Source organism: Scardinius erythrophthalmus (assembly GCF_964197995.2).
Source record: "Scardinius erythrophthalmus genome assembly, chromosome: 21".
Classification (NCBI taxonomy): Eukaryota; Metazoa; Chordata; class Actinopteri; order Cypriniformes; family Leuciscidae; genus Scardinius; species Scardinius erythrophthalmus.
The window spans coordinates 3,987,309-4,004,808 of record NC_138241.1 but is presented as its reverse complement, the minus strand read 5'-3'; the positions used below and the strand labels follow the sequence as shown (position 1 = coordinate 4,004,808).

The 17,500-nt window shown below is 36.1% G+C and overlaps 1 protein-coding gene across 3 annotated transcripts in view; it reads left to right on the top strand.

Moving 5' to 3' along the window:
- dst (dystonin) overlaps positions 1–17,500 on the top strand; it is a 204,039-nt gene that overhangs the window by 25,289 nt on the left and 161,250 nt on the right. For all 3 annotated transcript variants that reach the window (XM_081350186.1, XM_081350187.1, XM_081350188.1), the window contains one exon: positions 15,779–15,840. In XM_081350186.1, the coding sequence (XP_081206312.1) occupies positions 15,779–15,840 (62 nt within the window). The remainder of the gene's footprint in view (positions 1–15,778; positions 15,841–17,500) is intronic.

Genomic DNA, 17,500 nt, shown 5'->3' with positions numbered 1-17,500 from the left:
GTCTGATGTCATTTCCCAGAGGACCAGCCGGCACAGCTGTGCATGACATGATGTCATCGACGGATCTGCAGATGCTGTTCCCGGCAAACAGCAGACTTTACTAAATCTAATGCATATGGCCACTGATAAACAAACAAACAAACAAACAAACAAACAAACAAACAAACAAACAAACAAACAAACAAACAAACAAACAAACAAACAATTCAAGAACAAAATTCATTTAAACATCGGAAGTTGTTGTTATGATTCATTATGAATGAATTAACTGGATTAACTTCTTTTAAATTTTAGTGTGTAACATATTTTTTCTGTTTCTTGATCCTCACCAACACTGAAAACAAAGACTAGTGGACGTTCTGTCTTAGAGAGCAAACGTCTGGTCTTAAGAATGCATTGGCTATTGATCAAAACTGGCTTCCTGATGACTATCCCAGCTGTTTCTGCTTAGAAATGGAAACAGTTGCAGCAGGACAGAAAGTGGCTGAGCAGTGATTGGGATGATAACGCTCACTGGCTGTTAGATGAGGTCAGTGTGTGTTAGTGTGTGTTAGTGACTGTGTTCAGCATGCGAGCCGCTCCCTGCTCCACACAGCTCAGCTCTGTCTGAGTGAGGTCATGTGATCACTCAGGCTCCGCCCCTCGGGACTGGGATGCGGGAACACACCCAGTGCTGCAGAATCAGATGTGCAGCCTCAGGACAGAAATGAGATATACAATTAAACTCATCATTCATATATTTCAAATACAGAACCTTTCCCACGCGATGTATGCATGGTGGAAAATGGGGGCAAAAAGGGAAACCTCTTGTTGTCATGCAAAACCCTTTCCCCATTTTTGTTTTTTGTTTTATTATAGTTTGAATTGCCTTTTATTTTTATATTTTAATTTTTCATGTTAAATTTAGTTAAATGTTTAGTAATTTCATTATTTGCTTTATTTTATTATTAATTATTTGCTTTATTTGCATTATTTTATTATTATTATTATTTATATATAACATTGCTGTTTAATTTATATTGTTATTTATTTTAGTTTTAGTTTTTATATATTTCCAGTTCAACTTAAACTTATTTCAGGTTATTGTCTAGGCAACATTTCTTTTTCAACTAGGCTGATATTTACAATTTATTTTATTTCAGATTTTCTTTCAATTAACAGAAATGTTTTAATAGTTTCTGTTTTAGTTAACAATAATTACCCTTCTACATATTTTATAATTTGTTTGCCAAAGGGTGGCTGTTTCTAATGCAATATTTTGCGTAGTATGTAATATTGGGTTATAAATTATAATTGTTATATAACATTTAACATTAGTTAATACAATAGCTAAAATTAAATAACAATAAAAGCATTTATTAATGTTGGTTCATTTTAATTTCCATATATACTAATACATTTTCAACATTTCAAGTGTATAAATAAATGTATTATGAACTAACTCATTAGGTACACATTAAATTCAGTGAGTCAGTTATCATATCATTTTGCACTTAAAGGTGCAGTGTGTAATATTTAGGAGGATCCGTTGACAGAAATGCAATATCATATACATGACTATGTTTTCAGTGATGTAAAAGATCGTACTTTATGAACCGTTATGTTTTTATTACCTTAGAATGAGCATTGCTATCTACACACAACGCGGGTCCCCTTACATCGACATGTATCTACGGTGGCCCTGAATGGACAAACGCATTTCGTCACTATGTTGTTCTTCGAGCAAATAAACTAGCTAAAGTCAGCGAATAAAACACTGACACAATGATGAACAAGTAACAATAATATTCGCATTAACATATCGTTTTACTGAATAATTAAGTAAACATAATTTCTTAATTTATCTTTGTAAAGAAACCTCATTGCTGAACTGGCTACTCTCTGCTGTCTCAAACGGCGACATCACTTCCTGTCGGCCACTGTAACTTCTGTTGGGTGCAATTCACAACCTCACCACTAGATGCGGCTAAAAATTACACACTGCACCTTTAATTAAGTGCAATTTTGTGTAGAAATGTCTGAACTCTTGATGATCTGAAGAGGTTAATTGATATCAGTACTAGTTTATTTGTCACATTGGAAATGAAAGGTCAAGTTGAGCATATTGCATTGTGGGATACAGTATTTCAATCAGTGTGATCTGGTTGCACATTTTGGGAAATCTGGGTATTCTTTGCATAGATAAAATTCAAATATAATGCACAGTATGCAGCAGAAATAGTATTACACCAATATGCTATTATGCTAATAGTAATTTATGTTATTTTTGGCATAAAACCATTTCTTTAAGGTTGGAGGAAGAGAACTGAACATCAGAACAGGATTTTTCCTTAGTCATAGTGAGCAGTGACTCAGCATGAGTCTCATAACCCTCCCTAATCCTGAACAAGTAGATGCAGAAAGATTTCTTGTCTTTCTGAAAGCCTCTCCTTCAGTATGGAGACTCATTAAACAAATGGAAAGTCTGTCTAATGTAAAAATAAAATATCCTTTGATAAAATGAGGATTTTAGCTTTTAAAGGCGGTTTGTGGTTTGCTGTTGGTGGATCTCATGTGAGTGAAACTATCATCAAACTATTTTTTTCCTTACCATTTAAATATGGCATTGTTTTAAAAACATGTTTTATGTTTGTATTGTATATTTGAATGTACTTCTCTTTTATGAATGCTTTTCTTTTATATTTTTGTATTTCTCTTTTCTTTTTTCTTATTTTTGTGAAGTGCTTTGAGATGTAACTTAAAGGCGCTATAGAAAATAAATATTATTATTATTATTATTAGTATTATCATATAGAGATGTCTCTGCAAGAGGGAGGGGAAGTTATTCTGATTCAAGACTACCAGGAAAGATTAATCAGGATAAATCATTTATAATAAATACTGCAATATTCCATAAAGAATTAGAATAGTTATTAATAGTGCTATTTTTTCCTGTGACAGTAATGCACTGTAGTTGTTCTTCTTCCACCTCATCAGTATCGTCACAGCCGATCCCTCAGAGAGCTTCATTTGAACATCTGAGTCCTAATGGCTGAGGCGGTAATCAATACACATCACAGTCATCATGTGACCCACGCTCTCTTCTGATCTCTCTACTGACCATGCAACATTATCACACCATTATCTTGTGAATCAGGGCTGAGAGGGGGTTTGGTGGAGGACATCCTGCAGCTAATGGATCTCGCCAGTTTTAACTCTCTTGTTTGCCGCTTGAGACTTTTAACCTGATAAAGATAAAGCTCTTATAATGCCATGCTAATGTAGACACGGCGGCTGGATCCAGGATTTGCTGGTGAGCTTGGTGATGTTAGTCCTGCTGGTACATGCCGTAGCGACACCATCTGGACTCATCTTTCACCATTAGGGGCTTTCGCTCCGGGTAGTTCTAGGATTTAGCCTCCAGGATGGTTCCCCGAGAGCTAATGGTTCCTTTAGGAACGTTTCCCTGGTTGCGTTCACAGCGCCAGTAGGAACTCTGATGTGACGTGAGACTCGCTTGTTGTTGTGACTTTTATTTTGACGTCGCTGAGAACGACTGAACATACAGTGCTCGCACTCTCCGTGCTCATTAGTTTACGATCTGTCTAACACTCCTGTCTGATGTGTTATTAGATACTGTTATACATAGAAAGTAGACAGTAATGAAAAGGTATTAGTGTTTGCTGTGTGGTTGATGTCCAGTGATGCTGAGCAGAAACACATAATCATGTTTCTCTTGGTCTCCTCACAGTTGCCTTGGGTTTTCTCCTCAGTGTAAAGGTTAAAAGGTCCATCTATCACCGTTTTCCATGTTCATAGAGTTAGTTTCTGGAGTAAATATATAGGCTGTAATCTGTGTGTTTACACAGCCTTTTTTAAAATGGCGGGTGCCGGTGTTTTGTGAGCGTTTGACCAATCAGCGAACACTAACGTCACTGGTTGTTCCTATAGACCTTCTGTAGCTCCGCCCCTTTTCAGCGCTGCGCTTGTTGTCTTTCGACTTCCGGTCTGTATTTTCACAGCGATCTTGTGTATTTATGAATGAATGGCTCGTTTTAAAATCTTCTCAGTCTACTGACATTTGTTAAGACATCTGCTTTAAACATTGTAAACCGTAAAGCTAATTACTCCTCGACAGTGATGCCATAGAGATATACAGAGCGACCGCAAAAACAGAAGTTCAAAGACAATATTCTAAAGATGGCAGCGCGCTTGTTTCTCTGCCGCATAAGGTCTATAGTGCTGGTTTAGACCGACTCTGAAGTATGAGCTCATTTATTTAGTTGTTCCTACAACTAAACTTGTTCCTAGTTCCTGCGATGCGAACACACCAAAATCCCGGGAACTTCCGCCAATAGTTCTAGAAACTATGGAAAGGTTCCTCCGGTGCGAATGCCCCTGTCGACCCCGATTCAGCATTTCCATGTGTTCCGACTAAATGCGATTTCTGAAAGCAGCAAAATATGACATTTCAAATATGACACTAAACGATTACCATAATTATGTACTCTAGTATTTACATGGTACTTCAAAGAATTGCTGTCTGTTAACATTCCCGTTCTCATGTTACTAAACTAAAAAGGTAAAACTATAGTGCAATAAGTGCAATACCGTAACTATATACTGGGTGAAAGTGTTTATTGATTAATTAGTTAATTTTTTTTTAAATACAGCAAATCTACTGTGAAGTAAGTTGTGGGTTGCGATGTGACAAAACTAGATTTCTCCCGATATAAACAATGGAGGATCCCAGCTAACAAAAATATATATATATATAGAAATGGAAAACAATATATCTGAATGTTCTCTAAACAATCAAAAATATTTTAAAATTTGAAGGTGACGTAGTTACATTGTACTTACTCAAATAAGTACAGTTAAATAAACAAGTAATATTAATTAACTACATGTACTTACTATAGAGTTATGGTTAAGGTTTGGTTTAAAGTCCCCCTGTGGTGGAACTCAAGCTTTTAATGTTGTTTATGTGTCTATGTGGTGTTTGCTGCTTTAAGACAAAGCATGTGTAAATTCATAAGTCGACAGCATTGCTGAGTATTTCCTCCTTAAAACTGCAGTGAACCAAAGTGTAAATAATGTTTTTCTGCTAACATTTTCATAACGTTGAGAAAGCTTTCCCTGCCATTGTTCTGAGAACATCACCTGGTTTATTTAAAATGAACAGTGCAGTGAAATGCATCGTGGTGTTGCTTTATCCGGGAAGGGTATGGGATGTGATATGGTGTAGAAGTGGCAGAGGTTGTGTAGAACAGTAGTTTCAGTTCTTCAGGCTGTTTGTTTGGCCCATATGAAGGCGTTCATGTCAGCTGGGAGGATTCTCTCTCTCATGAATGTGTTTCACATGCTGACCTTGCCTTCTGGGTTTCTCACTGCTGTGGAATGAGGAGAACGTCAATTGCTGGTTATCTTGCATGGCCTTGTGTGTTTGTTTCTTGTGTTTTTAAACACTTCAAATCTTGTGGCATGGTCAATTTCATTCCATTGAAAGGCAGATGTGTTTCCAACAATGCGGCCATGAAGGCATTTGATTTCCAGCCATTTGGATGATGTCAGCAGTCCTGTCACTGTTGTAATTCTAGTATTTGTTCTGTACTACACCTTTATTATCATTTACTGGGTTTTACTTACATGTCTCTTCAAACCTTTGCTAAACTGCATTTATCATCATGCAATGCAGAAATTTATGAGACTTTGTGTTTTGCTTAAAAGTGAATCTTAAAGGATTAGTTGACCCAAAAAGGAAAATTGTCACTAATTAATTACTCACCCTCATGACGTTCCAAATCCATACGGCTTTTGTTCATCTTCGAAACACAAATGAAGATATTTTTTAATGAGTCCAGTCTCAGACTAAACTGCATATTTGAGCTGTTTTAACTAAAAGCAGATCTTAAAATATGTCAATGTCATTTTCTTTGTCTCAAGATTCACACCAGTAATGTTTGTTTCTAAGGCATGTTTATAAAAGCTATAAATGTCCTAATTGAACTAGAGCCTAATCCTGACTTAATTTAAGCCCTGTCTGTGAAACCAGGCCGTAAGAGTTTTAATTTACTCGCATATAAACACTAATTGACACACACTGATCACATTAATATGCTCAGCGAAAGCTCAAACGGGAGGATGAACCTCATTGGTTCAAGCCCGTTTGAGCTGTCGTTTACCCCCGTCTCAAAACCGGAGTTGTGGATTTCCATACTTGTTTCCTAGTTGGACGTCTGACTTAAAGTGAGATTTATTTATTTTTAATTCACTTTTCCAAAATCAGAAGTTAGAAATTTAAGCTATGTTTTCTGGAATGCAGCATTAATGAGTCAAAATCTGGAACAACACTAATATTTACAACAGGATCTGCATTTTCATGGGTTTAAATAAAATAGTTTTTATAAGATACAATAAAATAAACCCTTTGTGCATCAAAACGACTTCTTTCATGGTAAAAAATAAACGTGATTTTCAGAAGTCAATGAGTTTGCGAAAGCTGAATGTAACATTTTCGACTAGCTAAACATACCAATCTCTGAGTAACATGCAATTTATTTAAGCCAGAAAATAAACTTCCATAAAATATGTATAAGGAACTATGCATAAAACATTTTATAATTACCCAAAAATCAAAACATAGTTCACCCTTCACGCACGTTATCATGTCCGTCAAACACTTAGGCTGGCAGTCGTTTGGAATATTACAACTAAAACCATTTTCCAATATAAGATGAAAAACTTTGTACTTGTTTTGTCAGGTGTAATTGCCCGTCAGCAGATTTTGACTCTAATCCTCGGAAAGGTGTAACACATCAGCCAGTAATTATGAGTAAACGGGTTTGCTTACATGGGTTTGGTGTGGGAACTTTCACTGGTTCTCAGCTCTGGGTGGATGTTCACTGGACCCGATCAAAATACCCCAGTCCCAGGGTGAGAGGAACGAGTGAACGCTGAGAGTCTGATGTCTGTTGTGGGTCACTTAACCCTGGATTACTTCAGACGGACGGTCCCGGCTATTAGTGTTGTGTAAGTTGCTCTGAATAAGCTGTGAGCGCAAAACACTTGGTACATGTCCAGCGACAGGCTGTTGCATGTTGAGAGTGCAGAGGTCATAGTTAATATTAGAGTCACGATTTGGGGAAAAAATCGAATTGCAATTTTTCTGAAAGAATTGCAAGATAAAATGCAATTTACACACACACACGCACGCACGCACGCACACACACACACACACACACACACACACACACACTAATCAAGATTAAAACCAAAACTAATTGTATATGATTATGGCTGTGAAATGATCATATTTCAGTGCTTCACTCTGAAACACACAGCTTTTTAATTTTTTTTATTGCATTAAACCATATCGTGATTTTTTATAATCCACACTGCTCCTGATCATCTGTAATAACTCTATATAAACTAACCTGTACATTATTGTGAGCTTTGATCATAATGAGCGCAGATATGAATATTGGCACAATAACTGGGCCAAAAGCCACACAGCTGGCGATGACAGGAGATCTGTATGTTGATGCAGTGGTTATTCATACAGACACACTTTCTTCCCGGTCCACTGTTGTTCTGTACATGGCACTGCTGAACTGCATGCAAAGTCCTTCACACGCTGACCGAGGAAAGAGCATTGTGCTTAATGAGGCGGACACCTTCAGGTTACACATTAAACGCCAGAAGCGAGACAAACAAGAACATGAAACAGAATTATATGCTAAAACTTGTATGGGGTTGTTTTCAGGGTTTGTAACACACACACACACACACACACACGCTAACACACACACACACACACGCACGCACGCACACACACACACACACACACACACACACACACACACACACACACACACACACACACACACACACACACACACACACACATGTCTGGTGCACTATCTTTGTGAGGACTCTCCATAGACGTAATGGTTTTTATACTTTACAAACTGTATATTCTGTCCCCTTACACTGCCCCTATCCCTAACCCTACCCATCACAGGAGACATTCTGCATTTTTACATTTTCAAAAAAACTAATTCTGTATGATTTATAAGCTTTTGTACCCATGGGGACCTCAATTTAGGTCCCCACGGTGACACGAGTCCCCATGAGTCTGTGTGCATTCAGGTTTAAGTCCCCACCGGTGTAGAAAAACATGTCCACACACACACACACACACACACACACGCACACACACACACACACACACACACACACACACACACACACACACACACACATAGGTAAATGGCAGATAAGCTAAAAGTACTGAAAATTTATATTATAGTCATCTAAACCAGGTAAAACCATAAAAAACATTTTCGTCACTTGCATTAAAATGAATGTTAACTGAAATAAAATAAAATGTACAAAACTAATCTCAGCTACTTTCCAAGGCAGTATTTCTTACTTTCATTTAGTTTAACCTGATTGACTAAAATAACTAAAACTACAACTAAAATAAAAATTTATAAAAAACTATATAGACATATTTACAAAAAAAAAACTCATAACAATGTCAACAACATACAACAAAATTATTAAAACTTTAGTTTAAATAAAACAAAAAACAAAAAAAAACTATAATTGTCTCTCAGTGATATTAAAATAGCACTGCTGTGCACAAATATTTTATGCGTGAATCTGAAACCTAAACATGTCTGGGTTCACCCTAAACAGAGTTTATATTTAAATTTACTTTGCATGAAGAAATAAATCTAAATTATTTATTTTTTTGCATTTTGATCTTATTTTTAAAATATTTTTAAAATTGTTTTTTTTCATTATCGCCCCTGAACGTAATAGAAATGAATAAAACTAAATGTCTAAACGCTGTAAAAGTGCTGTATTGCTATAAAAGTGATGATTATCTAAATAGTTTTCATTTTCTTTATGCAAAATATAGAATTTCGATTTTTCTGGATAGTTGACGGATTGTAACTGTTTTTCTTCTTGTAAGTGGAGATGGTCTAAGGTTGTGTCTGAGGGTTTGTCCTGTTGTAAAGTGATTTGTTTTGTGTGCTACTGTCATCATAATCAACATGCTTTATTCTTTTCCTTTGAAAGAAAAGGTCAAATGGTGGTCAAGTGAATTTGATGATTTTCTAGGATTACTTCATCACTTCACTTCACGAGGCACACATGCAGCGTCCTGATGCTATGGATTGTTTTTTAAAAGCTTTACTGGATATTGTAACTTGAATACCCAAAGTTTTTGTTCTGGCCAGATATCATGCGATAAGCTTCTGATTTGATGTGGGATGCATGTCAGGCATTTCAAACACACACTATCACATATTTCTGATCATCTCTTTATCAGTGAAGCCTGTCGTTTCTGCACCACTAGCGGCACCAAATGCTTTTGGAAGACTTTTTTACCGATTCGTATTTTAAAAAATACAAAAGAAACCTTCAAACAATTCAACTCAGCTATTCAGCGATACTTTATGTGCGCTCACACACACACACACACACACACACACACACACACACACACACACACCAGGAGACGCCTCTGTGATTTATGAACCGTAATGTGTTTATAAGTGATCTATGGTATCGCAATAAATCAGCTTTAGTCAATCTCTGATTATTACGTGTCATCAGGCACGGGCTTGTTTCCTTTCGCACAGACTCTGAGTTGAGTAATATAAAATAAACTGTAAAGAGTCCTGGCATTAATGAAGCGCCGAGCTGTAAAATGAGCTATTTATGAGTGTAAGTGACCTTTAACTCCAATTTAGCCTAGATATTGTCTGAGTTTATCTCAGTTTTATGGAGAGTTGGCTCATTGGTACAGTATGTGGAAGAATGCTGTGATCGGAAAGAAAGAAAACACATATTTCTGTCATCCTGAAGGGGGCGCCGTTCACCTGTTTGTTCCATCACTCCCTCATTCTTCAAGAAAGCTTCTGCCTCAAGATGTGTGCCACTATTTTTCTTTAAATGCAAGACCCATGAACATGCATATGAAGAATTTTAGACCACAATAAGAATATACTGTGAGTGTAACGTTTCTTGTGTAAAGTTGATGATTTTCAACTTCAACTTTCTCATTATTGATTATTATAACCAGTTACTAATGCTTGATTCTCATTCAGCCATTATTGATTTATTCTGCAAGCGTAATCGTCTGATAACTCTGATAAAGCAAGTATTCGGCTGGTCATGTGATCTGAACATCATGACATTAAACACATTTTCTTTTTCTTTCTTGTAAATTCATGTTAATTTTATGTTCAACTTTCTAATGAGTAAAATCATTAAGCAGACGGGGTATTGCTTGACAAACCTGTCTGGAAACAGTTATTATTTTTTACTAGTGGTGTTAAAAATAAATGAAAATTGACCGATGCAGCACATCAATAGTCCCCTACAATAGTCTCTAAATGTCACATTATGGAAGTTGAATGGATTTTGAGTGTCGTTTCATGTTAACTTTTTGGACACTGGAATAATACACAAAATTGTTCTGATCATTCATCTGTAGTGCTTCCATGTTTTAAAGAGCATTACGTCTAGACATATCCTCATAGATGAGATCATAACTCATCCTGTAGGCCGATGTCTTTAAACACATTCATGAGGTGTAACAAGGTTGTTTTGATGACCTTAATTTTCCGCAGCGCTAATTAAGTTACAGCTCACATTGACTGATGCAATGACATACTGTAAACTGCCTCACATTCTTTTTTACAATGCAAAAATTATTTCAAACTGTAGCTTTGTCTATATGTACTATATGTGTGTTGTCTATGCTGTTGTGCATTCAGGAATTGGCTTTCAGATATCTCAAAAATAATACAAATATGTGTTAAGAAAGAGTCAAAAGTCAAGAACTTGAAGTGGAAGGATAGTGCGCTGCTCCAAACAACTTGTAAAAGGTTTGCAGAAATAAAACTTGTAAAAAGTCTCAAATAACTGGTTATTATTTTTTTATATATTTTAAAATTGTAGAGTAAACATTGACTAGGGATGCACCGATATGAACATTTTCGATACCGATAACCGATAAATCTTTATATTTGAAAGCTGATAACCGATATATTGGCCGATAAATCTAATTCCACATTTTTATATAATTTTTGAGAGCCTGATCACAAAAACAAAAATCTTACCATTAAAAGCCATGTCCCAAACACACAATTATAATGCTCTCATTATAATTTTATGTAGCCGATGTTGCACTGAACCAAATTTTCTGAATTTTCGTGATTCCAAACCCATCATGTTGAACAGTGCGCATCTGAAGTGTCTCGGCTGAAGGAAATAATACATTATTTATCGGCTTTAATATATTGGCGAAATTTTCTTACCAGGCCGATAACGATAACATTAAGAATGAACATATATCGGCCAATACCGATATGGTGGCCGATGTTATTGTGCATCCCTAACATTGACACATTTTGAATTATTAAGCAATATGACTAAATACAAACGGCAAAGTTTAGGAAAGTAAATTTCCTTCATTATTGTTTTGTGTGTGTGCAAAATGCAGGAGCAGATCCCAAAATTGTGATGGTTGACATAGTGATGATAACTATTGCAATGGTTTCATGGCTATAACCAAGAAAAAAGATGCCAACAGTGTTTTATGTTCGATGTTTTTGACGAAAGACTGGAAACCTATTATTGTCCAGCCTATTATTTTTTAGTCCGGTCTTTATGCCTTCATTGAAAAGGACAGTAGAGAACCGACATAAAGATATTTTGAAACATGTCTCTGTGTTATTTTTGTCTATACAGTGAAAGTCGATGTATTCCAGTGTTGTTTTGGACCCCATTGACTTTCCTGTAATGGACAAAACCAGTTGAAACTTCCTTCAAAATATTTTATTTTATGTGTGATTTGTATATGTACATTTCTGATACTTAGACAGTTACCTCTGATAACAGATCACTGTAAATTGTAATATGGACTCAAGCATTTTGTAAAGCTGCTTTGAAACGATGTGTAATGTGAAAAGCGCTATACAAAAAAAAGTTAATTGAATTGTATGCAGACGAAAGAAAGTCATAAAGGTTTGTAAATGACGACAGAAACCCTTTAATGCAAATGCCACTGGCATTGAAATACAATTTGATTGTCATTCCCATAAAGAACTGTAGTCTGTGTGTGCAAAACAGGGTTAAACGCTGTGTAAAGGAATGGAAACGCTCATTATTTCCTTAAAGAAACAGGCCCGTTTATTGCTGTGTAGAACGTGTCACTGAATATGTTGCTCAGCACAATCATCACGTCCTCCGAGGTTCAGCTTTGGTGAAACCCAGCGCAGGGAGTCGTCCTTACGTAAACATTCACCATGTTACTCACCGTGTGCTGCTGGAAAACCTGACGGGACTCGTTCTGGACGGCTGTGAAGGAATACTGAGGGGAAGCTAGGGAGAAGACGAGTCCCGACTCACACACACACTCTCGTCTCTGTAGACATGCACAGCGTTCTGCTGGAAACATCTGAGCCGGGGACGATGAGGAGAGACGCTCTGCTGGTGACGCTCATGTGCTGCATGGGTCAGTGGATTCCTCCTGGCTTTGCTGAAGTCTGCAGGTTTTAGCTTGATTTTTCACTTTCCGGATCTGCAGAGTTTATCTCTGGCAGTGCTGGAGGGTTCAAAGTGCATGTTTCGCTGCTGCGGTCGGGTTGAGTTGACTCTGGTGGGACACCAACAGATTCATGCTTTGCTTTCTGGTAATTAGAGGTGTGGCTGTTGCTCATACTTGGGATTAAAGATTAGAACAAACCCCAAATAACGTGTCCTTACCGAATGACAAGTGCGGCTGCGTCATGTTTGTCCAGGTTTTACCATATTGGTTAATTGGCGGATATTAGAGACTACTTTAATTCAGCGGTATTGATTGATGTTGGATATATATTGGCTGAAATGTGACCCTGAATCACAAAACCAGTCACATGTCTCACGGGTATATTTGTGGCAATAGCCAACAATACATTGTATGGGTCAAAATTATCGATTTTTCTTTTATGCCAAAAATCATTAGGATATTAAGATCATGTTCCATGAAGATATTTTGTAAATTTCCACCATAATTATATAAAACATTTATTTTTGTGAGTGAATGCACCCTTGGATTCCATACATCAATAGAAAGCTTATGTACTATTCAGCTTTAAGATGATGTATAAATCTCAATTTCAGAGTTTTGTGGTCCAGGGACACATATTGTATGCTTGATTGCGCTTGCTCTTTTCCTTGATGTTTACATTTTGATTGCCAAAACAATATTTAATGCAGAGCTGCAAGATTAATCGTTAAAAGATGGCTCTCGATTTAAACACCCACTCGATCTTATTCCTAAATGACAACGATTTGCTTGTTTCTATTAAACCTTTGACAAAATCTGATCCAGAGAGAGCAGTGTCATGTACAGTATAGGGATGAAACGGCTTCACAAACACTCTTTTCAGCCACACAGTATCGTTATTTCTGTCTCACAAATATTCACATTATCACAGAAGTACTGGGATAAAAGTTTAGAGTTCAGATATAAACCCTGATGTCTACGGTACTGGTAAAAATAGAGCAAATCACCTTTTAAAAGTAACTTGATGCTTCAAATAATGATTGAATCGATTACTTCGTTACACCAGTAGGTGGCGACAAGTGACTGTTAAAAACTGTATTTGTCATTGAATCATTCATTCAAGAGATTCTTCAAAAACGCTGATTCATACAGTAATGACACAAGTGAAGACTTTATGAGTGAGTCATTTAGATGAAGTAAATGTTTTAAATGGACTGCAGCAATTAACATCTTGCCAGAATCTCTGGTAAATTACATGTTATTTTGTTTAGGTGTCTGTTCAGAATCGTGGGAGAATCATGATCTCAGTTTGAAACAAAAAGAAAATTGTGATTCTCAATTTATCTAGAATTGTGTAGCTCTAATTTAGCGACACTGTTAAATGCAATATTTTACAAAACATGTTGTCATGCCTAAATTCACTTGTAGCATTTTAAATGATTTTAAATATTTATATTTTTTATTTGTTAGATGACAAAGTAGTGTTGTTGTTTACTAAAGCTAAAACTATTAAAAGTTTATTTCATTAATTTACATAAAACTTGAATAAAATAAAATGTAGATGAAAAACTTAAACTTAAAAAAACAAATGAAAATCAGAAATAAAAAGAAATGAAAGGATCTAAAAACAAAAACGAATAAAATTACAAAATCCATAAAAATACTAAAATTTAAATGAAAAAAGTAAATGCAAAATTAAAGAAAATTCAAAATTTTAGTTAATACTATAATAGTAAAACTAACACTAAAACATCACTGCACACAGTTTAGCATTTATTATTGCCCATATTTGCACGTCAATTATGTTCTGATTTCTGTTATTGTGTCACATCATCACATTCAGCTTGTTAGGAGTTCTGCTCCCTTTTAAATGGATTTTGAATGGGAAAATATCCTTTTAAATCTCCCAGATAACATAGCTGTGAAATAAACATGACATGCGTCGCATCGCACACCATTTTCAAATGTGTTTTTGCATGATCATTGTGCTAATCTTTGTAATATTTCAAATCATGCTGCATGTTGAGGCGAGGTGTCTTTTTCTAAGCCATCAGACTTTTCTCCTGATGAATGATTGACTTCAGACAATCCCATACACTTACATATGAAGGAGAGAACCATATCCAGAGAGCAGAATATCATGTTCAGTAAATAGTAAATGCATAGCAACACAAGTTTTCCCAGGCAAACACCACAGATTTCCCCCTAAAACATGCAGTTTCAGTGTTAGTTGTAGGTCATCCCTCAGTTTTAATTGACAGATGGTGAAATAGTCAACAACTGGTGATGACGATGATGATGATGATGATGACGACTATGTTTGATTCCGAGCATCTGCATGATGTTAAGCACTTTTTAAGTTTGCATTGCTCTATAAATGAAGCTGATTGTTCACTGATGGGGTTTTGAAACACTATTTGTATTTCCATCATACTGCTGGTTTATGAACAGACGAGTCCTCTCCCGGCTAAGCTGTCTGTGATGCGGGCCTGTCTGTTGCCATGGACACAGGAAACAAAATACTGTGGTTGGGAGAGCTGTGTAATGGAAGCAAGAGTTGCCCGGGATTCAGTCTTTTTCTGTAATTAGCTTTCACATCCTGTCCAGAGTTCTAGATTAGAAACATGACATTACAGCATGACAGAAACCTCACATGACAGCTAACATTAGTATGTTTTTCATCAGCTAGCATTAGTATTTTTTTCAGGTTGCAGCTTTTGTAAAACTAAGCAGAATGAGTACATACTATTTTAATCTAATGGCGTTTTCATATAAGACATTATATGTATATTTTCAGATGAATACATTAACAGATTTTCCCACTTCTTGTTCAAGTATGGTTTTCTTTTTGAAATAAAATAATTTTATGTAGTGATGCTCTGAAATAAATTTTGTACTAAAACACTTACATTTAGCTGAATATTTAAATATATATATATTTTTTGGGGGTGCAGGATATAAACACAGGAAGTGGAAATGGTAACAAAACTATTTCAAAAATAAGAGTCCCAATAAAACATAAACACAAACTAGTATCATGCATTTGTTGTATGGCTTTTATGATGATTTCAAATCAATAATAGTTTTACAATCATCTTTACTGTAATACAATAAAAGTATTCGTGCCATTGGTTGAGCCAGTATCAGGTGTAATAGACAACTGGATATGATGTCAATGCTAAATTTATTCTGAAAGCATTTCTAACATCAATCCCTCTTGTTTTTCAGATGAAAGAGACAGAGTCCAGAAAAAGACTTTTACTAAATGGATCAATCAGCACCTCTTTAAGGTACGTCTGTTTTTCTTGTTTTTAAGGCATTGGGGTTGTGTATCAGTGCACATTACTGTGGTGACTGTTGCTTGAAGAAACACAACAATATGTTGTGATCTGAATTATAGCAACAAACAAACAATTATAAATGTACGAACAATGAACTCTGCAAAGGAAGGTGTTAACATGTGCTTTAGTTTTGTTTGGGAGGGACCTGGAAACGCTTCATTAATTAATTCTAAAAAGTGTGCCAAAGTCTTCAGGGCATTTACAGGACAACTTTGATTTCAAAAAAGTGTCCCATAATAAATGTTAGATCATATGATCAGTTTATTAACCGTGAAGCCTGAATTCGTCTAATTTTATTGTGACTAACAGGTATAATATTACTCAGTCAAACCTGTTTTATTTTCAGTATTTTCCAAATGAGGTTCAACTACCCTTTCAAGTCTCTGCAAAATGTTTTGTGTTCATTTAGACTTCATTTCAGGCTCTCCTAGGCAACAAACTTGTCCAAGATGGCAAGTAACAGCATGTCCGGTGATTTTCAATTTAAGACACATCTGCAATCAGATAAATGACTTCATAGATAGCTTTGTTTTTATTACTGTCAGTATAATTACTGTCAATAAGGTAGCAAGATAATGCACCATAAAGAAAACAAGACGTTGGATAATTTGGTATGACTATGATAATTATTATAGTTCATTCTGTGGAAAGTTCTGCATAACTTGAGTTAAAGGGGTGGTATAATGCCCTTTTCACAAGATGTAAAATAGGTTTTTGATGTCCCCAGAGTGTGTGTGTGAAGTTTTAGCTCAAAATGATATTTTATATAGCATGTTAAAATGGTCAATTTTTGAGGGTGAGCAAAACCGCACCGTTTTTCCTTTAAATGCAAATGAGCTGCTGCTCCCGGCACAGGGGGCGGAGCTTAAACAACTTGCACTCACACACACATGCACTGAAAATTTCAAAAACTTTTAGCCTTTTATGTTCAAACCGGAGTCAGACAATGATGGAGAGACTCAAGAAGAAGTGACAACATGTAGAAGCAACAGGACATTTCTGAATGGTTAGTTGATGAATTTATGAGCTGATGTGTAGTTATCTTCTAGTCATTGATTAGCATATTCTCTCTTGATAATCTATAAATTGTGTTCAGGGGTGGGGTTTATGTAAATTCTAGGGTTGGTGATGTCACTAACCCGGGAGGAATGTTGTGTAGTCTCTACCAGCCATTTGTTGTAGTCCTTAAAAAGCGATTTCTTTAAAAGCAAATATCTCCCTTTGATTTGAACTCTGTCTGAGCGTTGGAACTTTGCAGATGTTGTTTATGCGCAAACAGCAACATTACACACTAACTAAGTTAAAAAAGTCAAATCATAATCAACCGCCCCTTTAAGTGTTTAGAGAGGATTATTATTATATATTAGCGGTGTAATGTTACATGTATTCGTCTCGGTACAGACATCACGGTTCGGTTCATACAGTCAGACGATGAATACAGTCAGTCACAGGCGATACACACTCCAGTCCAGAAGGGGGCGCGCGTGGTAATGCAACGCTGTTTGCTAACCGCCGCAACAGGAAAAAGAGCTGAAGAAGAAGAAGAGATGATCTACGCACCAACCCAAACGAGTTCAGATGACACACAATGCTGAGTTTCCATTCATTT